Source organism: Bufo gargarizans, chromosome 10, assembly GCF_014858855.1.
Source record: "Bufo gargarizans isolate SCDJY-AF-19 chromosome 10, ASM1485885v1, whole genome shotgun sequence".
Lineage (NCBI taxonomy): Eukaryota > Metazoa > Chordata > Amphibia > Anura > Bufonidae > Bufo > Bufo gargarizans.
Window position 1 is genome coordinate 7683420 of NC_058089.1, and position 15064 is coordinate 7698483.

The following is a 15064-nucleotide window of genomic DNA, read 5'->3' on the forward strand; positions in this document are numbered from 1 at the left end:
AAGAGTTTTCTTTATTTTCATGACTGAAGGCATCAAAACTATGAATTAACACATGTGGAATTATATACCTAACAAAAAAGTGTGAAACAACTGAAAATATGTCATATTCTGGGTTCTTCAAAGTAGCTACCTTTTGCATTGATTACTGCTTTGCACACTCTTGGCATTCTCTTGATGAGCTTCAAGAGGTAGTCACCTGAAATGGTCTTCCAACAATCTTGAAGGAGTTCCCAGAGATGCTTAGCACTTGTTGGCCCTTTTGCCTTCACTCTGTGGTCCAGCTCACCCCAAACCATCTCGATTGGGTTCAGGTCCAGTGACTGTGGAGGCCAGGTCATCTGGAGCAGCAATTAAACGCAAACCGGATGGAATAGCATGCCGCTGCAAGATGCTGTGGTAGCCATGCTGGTTCAGTATGCCTTCAATTTTGAATCAATCCCCAACAGTGTCACCAGCAAAGCCCCCCCACACCATCACACCTCCTCCTCCATGCTTCACGGTGGGAACCAGGCATGTAGAGTCCATCCGTTCACCTTTTCTGCGTCGCACAAAGACACGGTGGTTGGAACCAAATATCTCAAATTTGGACTCATCAGACCAAAGCACAGATTTCCACTGGTCTAATGTCCATTCCTTGTGTTCTTTAGCCCAAACAAGTCTCTTCTGCTTGTTGCCTGTCCTTAGCAGTGGTTTCCTAGCAGATATTCTACCATGAAGGCCTGATTCACACAGTCTCCTCTTAACAGTTGTTCTAGAGATGTGTCTGCTGCTAGAACTCTGGGTGGCATTGACCTGGTCTCTAATCTGAGCAGCTGTTAACCTGCGATTTCTGAGGCTGGTGACTCGGATGAACTTAGGACTATCAGCTGTGTATCCACCTGACTTCTCCACAACGCAACTGATGGTCCCAACCCCATTTATAAGGCAATAAATGCCACTTATTAAACCTGACAGGGCACACCTGTGAAGTGAAAACCATTTCAGGTGACTACCTCTTGAAGCTCATCAAGAGAATGCCAAGAGTGGTCTGTACTGTATATACACACACACACACACACACACACACACAGCAGTGTACTGAAGTGAGAGGTACAACATATAATAGAAGCAATGTGTACAGATACATAGTATATACAGCAGTGCACTGATATGTGAAGTATGTGAGTTGTAATTTATACCTCGTACCTCACATGTCAGCACACTGCTGTATATACTAAATATCTGCACTGGTGTGCCTAGGGCGGATCATTTCTCTCCCCCCCCCCCCCCCCCCCCCCTCCCCCAATACTTTAAAAAATTGTACCCCCTCAGAGTAGTATTACCCTCATTGTACAACCTTCACAGTAGTTTTCTCCAGATATGTCCCCCCTCACCGTAGTTATGCCCATATTGTGTCCTCACAGTAGTTATGCCCTCACTGGACAACTTTCACAGTAGTTATGCCTACATTGTACCCCCTTAAAGTACTTATCCCTTCATTGTGCCCCCTTCACAGTAGTTATTCCCTTTATGTGCCTCTTTCACAGTAGTAATGCCCTCTGTGCCCCCTTTATAGTATTAGTGCCCTCTGTGTCACTTCACAGTAATAATGCCCCCTGTGTCCCCTTAATAGTAATAATGCTCTCTGAGCCCGCTCCATAGTAGTAATGCCCATTGTGCTCCCTTAATAGTAATAATGCCCCCTGTGCCCCCTTAATAGTAATAATGCTCTCTGTGTCCCCTCCATAGTAGTCATGCCCATTGTGCTCCCTTAATAGTAATAATGCCCTCTGTGCCCACTTTGTAGTAATTGTGCCCTCTGTGCCACCTTTGTAGTAGTAATGCCCTCTGTGCCCCCTCTGTTAAAAAAAAAAACACACACACACAGTAACTACTCACCTTGTCCCGTTCCTGAAGCTCACAGTGCTCTCTCCCCTGCAGACACAGATTGCTCTGCAGCACTGTATTGGGAGGAGCTTAGATGAATTCCCCGGCTGCAGGCTCCTCCCACACAGGCCGGCAGCGCGATCTTTGCCTGCAAGCTGAATGGTGGAGCGGGGAGCAAAAGGACAAGGCTTCCTGCAATCATCTGGCACCCCTGAGAGCAGGCACCGGTCCCCCCAGCACACCACTGTATATCTTTACACACTGCATTTATTATACCTCAAAATAAAGTTATTTTTATTTTATGACAAATCCTCCAAAAAGAAGCAAAAAAAGGAATAATCGGAAATAATTAGATTGTGGCTGTTTTTCTTGAACGTTTATGTCACAAACAGACCTTGGTCATAAGAGTCACTAGTAGGAGTAAGATGTAAATGAGATGGTCCCAGTGGCACAGCGTATGAGCGCTGCGGGTCAGGCTGGAGGCATGACTGGGGTACATGCCTCCAGTCTCCCAGTATCACACACACACATGCCACGTAGCAGCTGACACCCTCCTTTCTCTTAAATAGGGTCAGACAGATGAATGACAGGACCTTCAATAACACCGCGTGCTGCATCTTATGACAGCACATTATCAGGAGAGGTATTCCTGCAATCTGCAAAGGCCTGATCTACAACCACCAGACCATGTTCATGTGTACACAGCACAGTAAATGTATGTGCCACCAGCAGATGACTGTCCCCAGCGCAAAAACCAAAGGACTACTGACTTTATTCTGCAAGTGGACTATGAAGGTCCTCATGACCCCTTCTCTTTTCTAGGATGATATATCCCTCATATGATGATGTAGAAGAAGCTTTTAAGGTGGATAACCTTTGTATACATTGTCCGGACACAGTTGCTCGGGATATCGTATCCTCTGTGCTTTTGCTTCTAGATTCTTAGTATCTTGTGGTAGGCTCTTCTGTTAGTCTACCCTGGGAGCTCTGGTTCTCTGCAAGTTCATTGCTGTTAGGGTTTAGGTTTGTTGTCTGTTATTTATTTTATTTCTTCGTGATGCCGTTGTTGTCTGGCTGTTTATGTCTGAGTTGTCTTTCTGGGTTGTATTTCAGAGCAGAGTCAGTTCAGGATATCTTCACTGTCATTCATCTGCTCCCATCCTTTATGCCAATATCATCTGCCATCTTGTCCATTACCGGATAATACTGTCCTCTATGTACAAGAACATAACTACTACAATACTGCCTTCTATGTACAAGAATATAATTACTATAATACTGCCTCCTATGTCCAAGAATATAACTACTATAATACTGCTCCTATGTACAAGAATATAACTACTATAATACTGCTCCTATGTACAAGAATATAACTACTATAATACTGCCTCCTATGTACAAGAATATAACTACTATAATACTGCTCCTATGTACAAGAATATAACTACTATAATACTGCTCCTATGTACAAGGATATAACTACTATAATACTGCCTACTATGTACAAGACTATAATTACTATAATACTGCTCCTATGTACAAGAATATAACTACTATCACCCCTCCCTCCCCCTCCCCCCCCCCCGTGTCTTGTCGTCCTTCCCTCACCATTTACTTGTATGCACATGTTAATTTGTTCTCTAAGTTGTGTAGTAACTTTCTTTGATATGATGTGTTCGCTGAATAAGCATTTTTCCAGCTGCACCTGGTACACAAGTTGTTTGACTTTTCACACGACGATGTGCTTTTCTTATAATAAAAAAAAATTTGATTAAGAATATAACTACTATAATACTGCTCCTATGTACAAGAATATAACTACTATAATACTGCTCCTATGTACAAGAATATAACTACTATAATACTGTCCCTATGTACAGGAATACAACTACTATAATACTGCTCCTATGTACAAGAATATAACTACTATAATACTGCCTCCCATGTACAAGGATATAACTACTATAATACTGCCTACTATGTACAAGACTATAACTACTATAATACTGCTCCTATGTATAAGAATATAACTGCTAAAATACTGCCTCCTATGTACAAGAATATAACTACTATAATACTGCCTCCTATGTACAGGAATATAACTACTATAATACTGCTCCTTTGTACAGGAATATAACTACTATAATACTGCTCCTATGTATAAGAATATAACTACTATAATACTGCCTCCCATGTACAAGGATATAACTACTATAATACTGCCTACTATGTACAGGAATATAACTACTATAATACTGCTCCTATGTATAAGAATATAACTGCTAAAATACTGCCTCCTATGTACAAGAATATAACTACTATAATACTGCCCCTATGTACAGGAATATAACTACTATAATACTGCTCCTATATACAAGAATATAATTACTATAATACTGCCTCCTATGTCCAAGAATATAACTACTATAATACTGCTCCTATGTACAAGAATATAACTACTATAATACTGCTCCTATGTACAAGAATATAACTACTATAATACTGCCTCCTATGTACAAGAATATAACTACTATAATACTGCTCCTATGTACAAGAATATAACTACTATAATACTGCTCCTATGTACAAGGATATAACTACTATAATACTGCCTACTATGTACAAGACTATAATTACTATAATACTGCTCCTATGTACAAGAATATAACTACTATCACCCCTCCCTCCCCCTCCCCCCCCCCCCCCGTGTCTTGTCGTCCTTCCCTCACCATTTACTTGTATGCACATGTTAATTTGTTCTCTAAGTTGTGTAGTAACTTTCTTTGATATGATGTGTTCGCTGAATAAGCATTTTTCCAGCTGCACCTGGTACACAAGTTGTTTGACTTTTCACACGACGATGTGCTTTTCTTATAATAAAAAAAAATTTGATTAAGAATATAACTACTATAATACTGCTCCTATGTACAAGAATATAACTACTATAATACTGCTCCTATGTACAAGAATATAACTACTATAATACTGTCCCTATGTACAGGAATACAACTACTATAATACTGCTCCTATGTACAAGAATATAACTACTATAATACTGCCTCCCATGTACAAGGATATAACTACTATAATACTGCCTACTATGTACAAGACTATAACTACTATAATACTGCTCCTATGTATAAGAATATAACTGCTAAAATACTGCCTCCTATGTACAAGAATATAACTACTATAATACTGCCTCCTATGTACAGGAATATAACTACTATAATACTGCTCCTTTGTACAGGAATATAACTACTATAATACTGCTCCTATGTATAAGAATATAACTACTATAATACTGCCTCCCATGTACAAGGATATAACTACTATAATACTGCCTACTATGTACAGGAATATAACTACTATAATACTGCTCCTATGTATAAGAATATAACTGCTAAAATACTGCCTCCTATGTACAAGAATATAACTACTATAATACTGCCTCCTATGTACAGGAATATAACTACTATAATACTGCTCCTATGTACAAGAATATAACTACTATAATACTGCTCCTATGTATAAGAATATAACTACTATAATACTGCTCCTATGTACAAGAATATAACTACTATAATACTGCTCCTATGTATAAGAATATAACTACTATAATACTGCTCCTATGTACAAGAATATAACTACTATAATACTGCTCCTATGTACAAGAATATAACTACTATGGGGCGGAGCCTGGCTGCTTAGCTGAATGGTTGTGTGTTGCTGAGCTCCTACACCTTACCGGTGAATTAACCCCTAAAATACGCATATAGCTTCGCTTTTATGGGCAAGACAGGCAAGGATCGAGTTAAAGATCAAGCTGATCCATCCCCTAGGAGATCCAGACAGGCTGATATGGATCATTTCCTAAAAAAGCATCCGAGGCTGAGGACGGCTGAGACCCCCAAGATGGCCCCCGCTATAGCCCCAGCGTCTGATATGGGGGAAGACACAGATGGCGGCAGCGTCTCTGATGCCTCCACCTGCAAGTCAAAGAGGCAGAGAGGCTTATTCTCTAAAGCGGCACTTCTGGAGGTGCTGAATTCGGCGCTGGCTCCGATTAAAAAGGATTTATCCGAAATTAAAGAAGATCTCCGGAGCATCGGCCACCGCGTGTCTGATTTGGAGGGCGCGCAGGAGGCGGCTATCCGACGGGAGGAGAAGACATTCAGGGCGCTTAATTCACACACTGACCTTCTCAACGATGCGCTCCTGAGGGTTGAAGACCAGGAGAACCGGAGCCGGAGGAGGAATCTGAGGATCCGTGGGCTCCCTGAAGTGATTGCAAATGAAGCGCTGGAGAAAGTGGCGCGAGAGGTATTTGCTGACCTGCTGGGGCCTGAGAGAGCGGAGCGCATAGTGATAGAGAGGATCCACAGGGCGCTTAGGCCTAAGCCGAAGAACACCGATCCCCCAAGAGATGTCATATGCGGCTTGCTCAGCTACATTGACACCGCAGCGCTTATGAGGGCTGGCAGAGAATCGGAGCGCCTGCACTATGAGGACACCCCGATTATGTTCTTTCAGGACCTGGCCCCGTCCACTTTAATGAAAAGGCGCATCCTCAAGCCTCTCCTGGATGCTCTCAGAGCATCAGCTACCCCATTCAGGTGGCTTTATCCGTTCGGGATTGCGGTCCTTAGAAACGGACGCCAAGTCTCCATCCGCACGCCGAAGGATCTTCAGGCCAGCTGGGATCAATTGGGATTGAGCCCGATCGACATCCCCTCCTGGATGCCAGCCGACATTGAGGACCCCCCCCTCCCGCCACCTCGGGCAGCGGAATGGCGTCCTGTCTTCAATAAAAAGTCGCCCAAAGCCAGGGCTGAAAAGTCTGACCGCTCTCCTTCATGAACAGGGGAACCTTTTATGGTGCTTGCTGAATTGTTTCCAGTTCCACTCAGCTTACCTGGGACTTAGTGTCTTAGGATGAAGTGACTGGGAGCTTTCCTGATTGCTGGTAGTTATGGGCCTGAGTTCAGGCCAGTAATGTCCGCCTGTTGTGGAAACCATTATTTCAACTTCCAGCTCTTGCTCACCCAGTCCTAGTCTTTCAGATGATTTATATGCAGTTCTTGTTCTTGCCTGCTTTTTGCCCCTCCTTTTGATCTGCAGGGGTTAATCCGGTACTACCTTTAGGTCACCTTTCCCTTGTGTGATGGCCAGTAATTGGCCCTCTATAGCTCTGCGGGACCCCCCACCTGACAGACCCCGGCTGGTAGCCGTAATGAGAAAGGGTCGCACAGTCAGGTGCTCGGTAGAGCCCTCTATGCAATATGTCTTTGCATTTTTATGTACCTTCCCAGTTTGTCCCCCCTTCTTCCCTTGTGTGTCCCCCTCCCCCCTCCTCCACCACCAGATGTCATATTTTGCATTGTCAGATGCTGACTGTCCGCTTTTTATTTCAGAATGTCGTCTATTGTGATCTCATCCTTTAACGCCTGGCGAATGAACGAGCCTTGCAAGAGGTCCCAAATCCTGGCCCTTTTACAGAGGGATAAAGTGTCTATAGCTTTCTTCCAAGAAACCCACTTCCGAGAGGGTAAGACCCCCAAATTGCCCCCCAAACGGTTTTCCCAATGGTTCCACAGCACGTATAGTTCGGCTAGCAGGGGTGTCAGCATAGCGATCCACAAACAGCTCCCCTTTAAGCACTCTGCCGTCTCTGCAGACCCTGAGGGTCGTTACCTGTTTGTTAAGGGCACTATTGCTGACACTCCTGTTACCCTGGCAACTGTATATGCTCCCAACAGAGGGCAGGTTGCTTGGCTCGTTCAGACCCTTGGCTTATTGTCCTCCTTCAAGGAGGGTATGGTCATTTTAGGAGGTGATTTTAATGCTACCCTTGAACCTGCATTAGATTCTTCAACTGGGAAATCTGCCATCACACACGTTCGCTTACGACGCCTTAAATGTGCCTTACAGAGGTTGGGAGTCTTAGATATTTGGCGCACCACTAACCCCACTGGTAGGGACTTTTCCTTTTACTCAGCAGCTAAACTGTCCTATCATAGGTTAGACTATTTATTCCTATCTAAGTCCTTTGCTAATAGAGCTATCGGATCCCATATAGGGAACATCACCCTGTCTGACCATGCCCCTGTATTCCTAAGTGTCTCTCTGCAGGACCTCCCAAAGAGGGAATGGAATTGGCGCATAAATGAGACCATTATTTCAGATCCCTCCCATGCTGTTAAACTCTCCTCCATCATAACGGATTTCTTCAAGTCCAATGCTTCAGGCCCTGATGCACCCTCCCCTTCCATTGTTTGGGAAACCCACAAAGCGGTCCTGAGAGGGGAACTAATAGCCTTAGGTGCCCATGTTAAAAAACAACGGAACCAAGGGGTGGCGACACTTCTTTCCCGGATCCAGGCTCTAGAGCTATCACATAAAACCTCCCAGGCCCTTAGTTGTGCCTCAGAGCTATCAGAAGCCCGCACTAAGCTTAAAAACCTGATGAATGTCACCTCAGCCAAGCTGTTACTCAGAGCCAAATTCCGTTCATATGCCCACGGGGACAAGGGTAATAGGTTAATGTCCGCCCTAGTCAAGAAGCAGAAAACTGACTCCTTTATTTCTGCAGTCAAGAATGATAAAGGAGTTCTACATAAAAGTACGTCAGATATTGCTAATTCCTTTTGTGCCTTCTATAGAGACCTTTACAATCTTAAAACACCAGACGACTTATCACCAGAACAACTAGGGGAAGCAACGGAGAGATTCCTCTCCTCCCTACAGCTACCTACCATTACCCCAGCGCAGTCAGTCCAGCTCTTATCTCCCATCACTGATACTGAAATTAGTAAGGTCCTCTCCTCCATACCCACAGGGAAAAGCCCAGGCCCCGATGGTTTCACCATTTCTTACTATAAAACCTTCAAACACATTTTAATCCCTCAGTTTAACATCCTATGTAACCATTTACTTCAAGGGGGCTCCCTCCCGCCCCAGTCGCTCTCAGCCCACATCACGGTAATTCACAAAGAAAATAAAGACCCCCTAAACTGTGGGAGCTACCGCCCAATTTCGCTCCTAAATACTGACGTGAAGTGGTGGGCCAAGATTTTGGCTCAGCGGATTCAGGCGGTTCTCCCTGGCATTGTCAACGAGGAGCAGGTGGGATTTGTTTCTGGTAGACAGGGAAGCGAGAATACAGTCCGGGTCATACAGTTGATTACACATGCCCGAAAGCACTCAATACCGCTAGCCTTGCTCAGTACAGATGCAGAGAAGGCTTTTGATAGGATTAGCTGGCAATTCATGTCGCGAGCATTGTCGAAATTTGGCCTTCCGGATCAGTTCATCCAATCCGTCTTCTCATTGTACTCGCTCCCCTCTGCCAGAATACGTATTAATGGGACACTCTCCCCTTCCTTTCCCATCACCAATGGGACGCGTCAGGGCTGCCCTCTCTCACCTGCTCTCTTTGTCATTGTCATGGAGACCCTGTTGGCCAGGATCAGACAAGAACCGGACATTGGAGGACTCACTGTGGGGTCGCAGACTCATCGGACGGCTGCTTTCGCAGACGATCTTTTAGTCATAACATCCAACCCCCTAACTTCTTTCCCCAGACTTCAGGCCCTTTTTGAAGAATACGGAAAGGTTTCAAACTTTAAAATTAATTACACAAAGTCACAGGCCCTGAATATTACCTGCCCACCCTCTACTGTTAAGACGCTCAAAAGCTCCACTGCTTTTTCGTGGGCTTCTAAGTCAATTCCGTTTTTGGGTACTAATATCTCAGCGAATCCGGATGAGCTCTTTGAGCTGAACCAGGTCCCCCTGCTGAAATCCATCAAATCTCACTTGCGCTCCCTAAAATTGCAATTTATCTCATGGATTGGGAGGAAGAACTACATCAAAGCCTTTATAGTCCCCAGACTGCTTTATCTTATTCAAACACTCCCTATCTGGCTACCCCATTCCTTCTTTGTGGAGGTCCGCAGGGTCTTCTCGGCATTTGTGTGGTCAGGCAGTTCCCCTAGACTGGCGTATGCCACTCTCACTCGGGAGAGGAGGTTGGGAGGCTTTGGCCTACCTGACATGTACCTTTATTATAGAGCAGCACTGCTAAATAGAGCTCTGAGCCTCTTGTCTTGGCGCCCCCCCGGCCTTGTCTCCCGACTGGAGTGTGATATGCTCTCATATAACGACAAGCTAGTTCTTTGGGGCTTACGCAAATGCACCGCCAACAATAAGTTCACATCGCCCTTATGGAAAGGTTTGTTATTGGAGTGGTCCAAACTATATAAATCCTCCTCCCTCCAGTTTCCTAGTGTGAATCTCCCCTTACACTTACTGCAAGCCTATATTCACCCTACCACCTCTAGGCCGTCAGGAATCTGGGCATTGCTCTCTAGCTCCACACTACAAGACGTCATGACTGAGACGGGTGCTTTTGATTGGGGCAAAATTGACGCAATTCCGAGAGTCCAAGAGGCCTCTTTCCTAGCGGTCATGGCTTTTAAAAAGGATGTGGCGCGCTTGACAACGCTCCCCAAGCCTACTACTGATCCCTCGTGGATGGAAGGGAAACTCTCTACTGCCATCCGCCCCAGGAAACCTCTCTCCACATTTTACAAGGAGCTACTCTCCTCTGCACCTCCAGATCTGTGGTTCTTAGCGGCCTGGGAGAAGGAACTGTCCATGTCTCTTTCAGAACCTGAAAAAGCGTTTATCCTCACACACTCGCACGGATTCAACCGTTGCATCAGGATTCAGGCTAACTCTTATAAATTACTCACAAGATGGTACAAAACGCCAGTATTCCTTCATAAGATTAATCCCGCTATCCCAGACAGTTGCTGGAGGTGTGGAGGAGGACCTGGTTCTTTATCACATATTTGGTGGAATTGTGAGAAAATTAAACCTTTCTGGGAGGAGGTGGTCACAACTATAAATAAGATTTGTAACACCAAGGTCAGGCTGGATGAAAAGCTTCTGTTACTGTGGTGCCCTAATAGTACGCTTGCCCCTTCAAAGTCTAGCCTACCAACCATGCTGATAACAGCAGCCCGACTACTGGTCCCTCTCCTCTGGAAGAGCGACTCGGCTCCCTCGTCTGTGATGTGGATTGAGAAAATCGACCAATTATACCGATTTGAGGAGTTGGCCCATTGGGAGAATCATTCTAGAGCGGTATTTATTAAAATATGGTCCCCCTGGATGCAATATCGCAATTTCTAAGCTATGATGTTGTCTGATACATGTTAATGGATTGACATCTAACCTAATCCACCCCCCCCCCCCTTTTTTCCTTCCCTCCTTCCCCTTGTCTTGTTTTTCCCATCCCTTCAGATACTTGTTAGCTCAGGTTATTGTTGGTTTTAGTTATGTAAGCTTTCACGTGTGAAAATATGTATCGGCTGATTGAGCATTTATCCAGCTGCGTCTGGTACACGAGTTGTATGCATTTCACATAACTTTGTGCCTTTTTCAATAAAAAGAAAATTGACAAAGAATATAACTACTATAATACTGTTCCTATGTACAGGAATATAACTACTATAATACTGTCTCCTATGTACAAGAATATCACTACCATAATACTGTTCCTATGTACAAGAATATAACTACTATAATACTGCTCCTATGTACAAGAATATAACTACTATAATACTGCTCCTATGTACAAGAATATAACTACTATAATACTGCCTACTATGTACAAGAATATAACTACTATAATACTGCCTCCTATGTACAAGAATATAACTACTATAATACTTCTCCTATGTACAAGAATATAACTACTATAATACTGCTCCTATGTACAAGAATATAACTACTATAATACTGCTCCTATGTACAAGAATATAACTACTATAATACTGCTCCTATGTATAGGAATATAACTACTATAATACTGTCTCCTATGTACAAGAATATCACTACCATAATACTGTCCCCTATAAATAAGAATATAACTACTGTAATACTGCTCCTTTTGTAAGGGGTAGCTCTCTTTCACTGGGGTCGCAACCACGCACTTCTTCACGGACACCAGGATTTAGGGCCAAACTGTGCTTTGTTGTGGCACACGGCATAATGAAAACCTTTCAAAGCCAAAATAAAACACCTTGCCCGTCTGGGCTCTACCTAAACACATAGGTTTTCCTACTCACCTCTAAGTACCGCTTAGGGTCAGGGTCTGAGGCTCCAAGCCTTAGCAGGTTCTGCTCATCAAGCGTTAGTCCACACAGGGGAAAGATCAGGCTTTGCATAGCCTTGTGGCCCCTCAGCCCTCCTGACGGACACCACACACAGTGCCTCTGCTCCAGGTTCACAGACACTCCCCCTAGACTGACACACTGAGGGTGTTTTTTTATGCTAGCCTGATTAGGGTAGGCTTCACCTGCTATCACCTTCCTGCTAGGGAAAAGCCCGCCCCGGATTGGGGGGGGGTGTTGGATTAGGAGGTCCCACTGCCAAAACCTACCATCCCTAATCAAAGTAAAATCCAGCCAGGAATAAATAAAGAAAATAGCTCCACCAACTATATTTAGTGAAGCCAGCATCATTCTGGATTTCACCCACCTCAGCCAGTTGAGGAACCTGGGAGAGATATTCCCCCCTTTCCGGGACTTTCCCATGCATTTTACAGTTCACATTGCCACATATCCCCCTCTTCTTCAGACCGGCGGTCTGGGGATTTTCCCACATTGTACCATGCCCTCTGGAAGATGTGGCCAGTGTCACATATTTCCCTCTATTCTGCCAACCCCAGGCTAGCAGAGCTTGGTTTTTCATAAACATTGACTTTCTACCTAGCAGCCAGTGTCTAAGGGTCTCCTCCTTCTCCTCTCCGCTGGAGAACTTTTTCTTAGCTTTCTGGCTTGCTCCTTTTCCAGATTTCTTCTTAGGTCCATGACTTCTAATTTCTGCAATCTTTACAGCCGAGTTTTCCACGGGGAGCTCCCGCCTCCTTTTGTTGGAGATCCGGCTGGTCAGTTTTATACCACCCTTCAGCCGCTCTAATGTCACCTGGTGTTCACCCTCGCTTTGTTTCTATCAACAGATAACACTTCTCTTTTTTTCTTTACTCCCCACAGGTGTTACTTCAGATTTGGCTCCAGTTTCAGATTCTTCTGCTTCTTCAGTAGCTCTGCCTATTTCAGCAGACTATTCTTCAGCTTTATCTTTGGTCTCTGGTACATTCGAGATTTTCTCCCACTCCAACTCATCGGCCTTAGCTTCTTCAGCCTTTGAGTCTCCTTTGGAGTCTTCATTCCCTTTGTTGGCCTTCTCATCCTTCTCGGACACGGCATCATATACTTTAATTCTTAACCCCTCCTACTCTTTCTCATCAAGGTTGGAGGTATTGGGGACACTGGGGTCCTCATCAGACTCTTCGTCTTCTGGCACTCCCTCCCTCTGGAGGGTTTTTGTTCCCCATTTGTGTAGGCTCTAGGAGAGTCATCTCACAGTAGTAGACATCTGCATGCTGGTTCTCTGTCTCCTCGTATTTCTTCCCCAGCAGACCGCTGGATTTCTGGAAGGCATTGACATCAGAGGGGATATCTGTCATGACCAGGTTCTGACTACTCACTGCCACGAGTCTCTTGAATTCAGCCTCCATATCAACCACATTACCTGGTTCCACAGAAGCATCTTCTATCTTCTCTGCCTCGGCCGGCATCACGGCGCCACCATCTCCAGACCCATTCTTCACAGGCTCTGGCTTAGACTTCTTGGCATCTTTCAGAGTACTCTCCTCTTCAGGTTTCTAATTTTCCTTTGATTGAGCCAATCTGTCATCTCGAGAGGCTCTTGCCTCTAACTCTTTAAAGGGAACCTGTCGCCAGGATTTTTTGCATAGAGCTGGGGACATGGGCTGCTAGATGGCCACTAGCACATCTGCAATACCCAGTCCCCATAGCTCTCTGCGCTTTTATTGTGTTAAAAAACTGTTTTGATCCATATGCAAATGACCTGATATGAGTCCTGTATCCGGAGATGAGTCAAGCGGAAAGGAGCCCAGCACCGCCCCGCGTCCTCCGAATCTCCTCCTTGCTGGCTGACATCACAGAGCTGGAGCGCCGAAATCTCGCGATGCGCTAGCTAGCACATGCGTAGTTCGTTCCCTGTGCTGATGCCAGTACAGGGAATAAACATGATGCCGACACTGCGCATGCGCTAGCTCGCGCATCGCGAGATTTCGGCGCTCCAGCTCTGTGACGTCAGCCAGCAAGGAGGAGATTCGGAGGACGCGGGGCGGTGCTGGGCTCCTTTCCGCTTGACTCATCTCCGGATACAGGACTCATATCAGGTCATTTGCATATGGATCAAAACAGTTTTTTTTAACACAATAAAAGCGCAGAGAGCTATGGGGACTGGGTACTGCAGATGTGCTAGCGGCCATCTAGCAGCCCATGTCCCCAGCTCTATGCAAAAAATCCTGGTGACAGGTTCCCTTTAAGTGTAGTTTTCATTTCTTCCACCTGCTGCTCGAGAGAACGCTTAGACTTCTCCAGCTCATAGACGTTCTTCCCGACGTGATCCTTTGAGCTCATGAGATCTTCCATCTCTGCTCTGAGTTGCCTGTTCAGCCTCTCAAATTAATCTCGCTCCTCAAATACTTTTTCAATTGCTCTAGCCAAGGAGAGGGCCTTGGTCTCCTTCTCCCGAGCATCAGTCTCCGCTCGGTCACATTCTTCAGCATACCGGCTGAGACGTTTTTCTCTTCAGCCAGGAGCTGGTCAAACTTCTTGTGTTTCTTCTCCAACTTAAACACAATTTGTCTCTGGTGGTCCAGGTCCACCATCCGATCACGCAACTCTTGATCAAGTTAAGCAATCCTGACTTCCAACTGTCCTTTCTCCTCCAAGATAGCAGATTATCCTGAGATGCTATTTGAGACCTCATCAGCCAGCTCATCGCTTTCCTGCTCCGCATGACGTCTGGATTGCTCAGAAGCTGCCAGTTCCTCTTGAAGTTGGAGAATTTCCACTTCTATTTGTGACCCTAGATCCTTTAGTTCATTCATTTCTTTCTGAGTCTACTCCTTTGACTCTTCTGGAGCTTTCTCCAGTTGCTCTGCGAGAACAGCTAGTCCCTTCTCTAGTGTATCTAGGGACTGTGCGGAGCGAACGAAAACATCTTCAAGTTTGCAGCCGTACTGGCCTGCTAGGCCTAGCTGGTAGTGAGTCTCTACCAGCAGTCGGTCATGCTCTTCTACACGCTCTTT

The 15064-nt window shown here is 45.0% G+C and overlaps 1 protein-coding gene across 1 annotated transcript in view; it reads right to left on the reverse strand.

The window, feature by feature from the left end:
* The window catches only part of LOC122920135 (1-aminocyclopropane-1-carboxylate synthase-like protein 1), a 98574-nt gene extending 86453 nt beyond the window's left edge, over positions 1-12121 (reverse strand). The window contains exon 1 of the mRNA XM_044269342.1: positions 12003-12121. Coding sequence (XP_044125277.1) covers positions 12003-12101 — 99 coding nt within the window. The 5' untranslated portion in view covers positions 12102-12121. The remainder of the gene's footprint in view (positions 1-12002) is intronic.
* Between the last annotated feature and the right edge of the window lie 2943 nt (positions 12122-15064).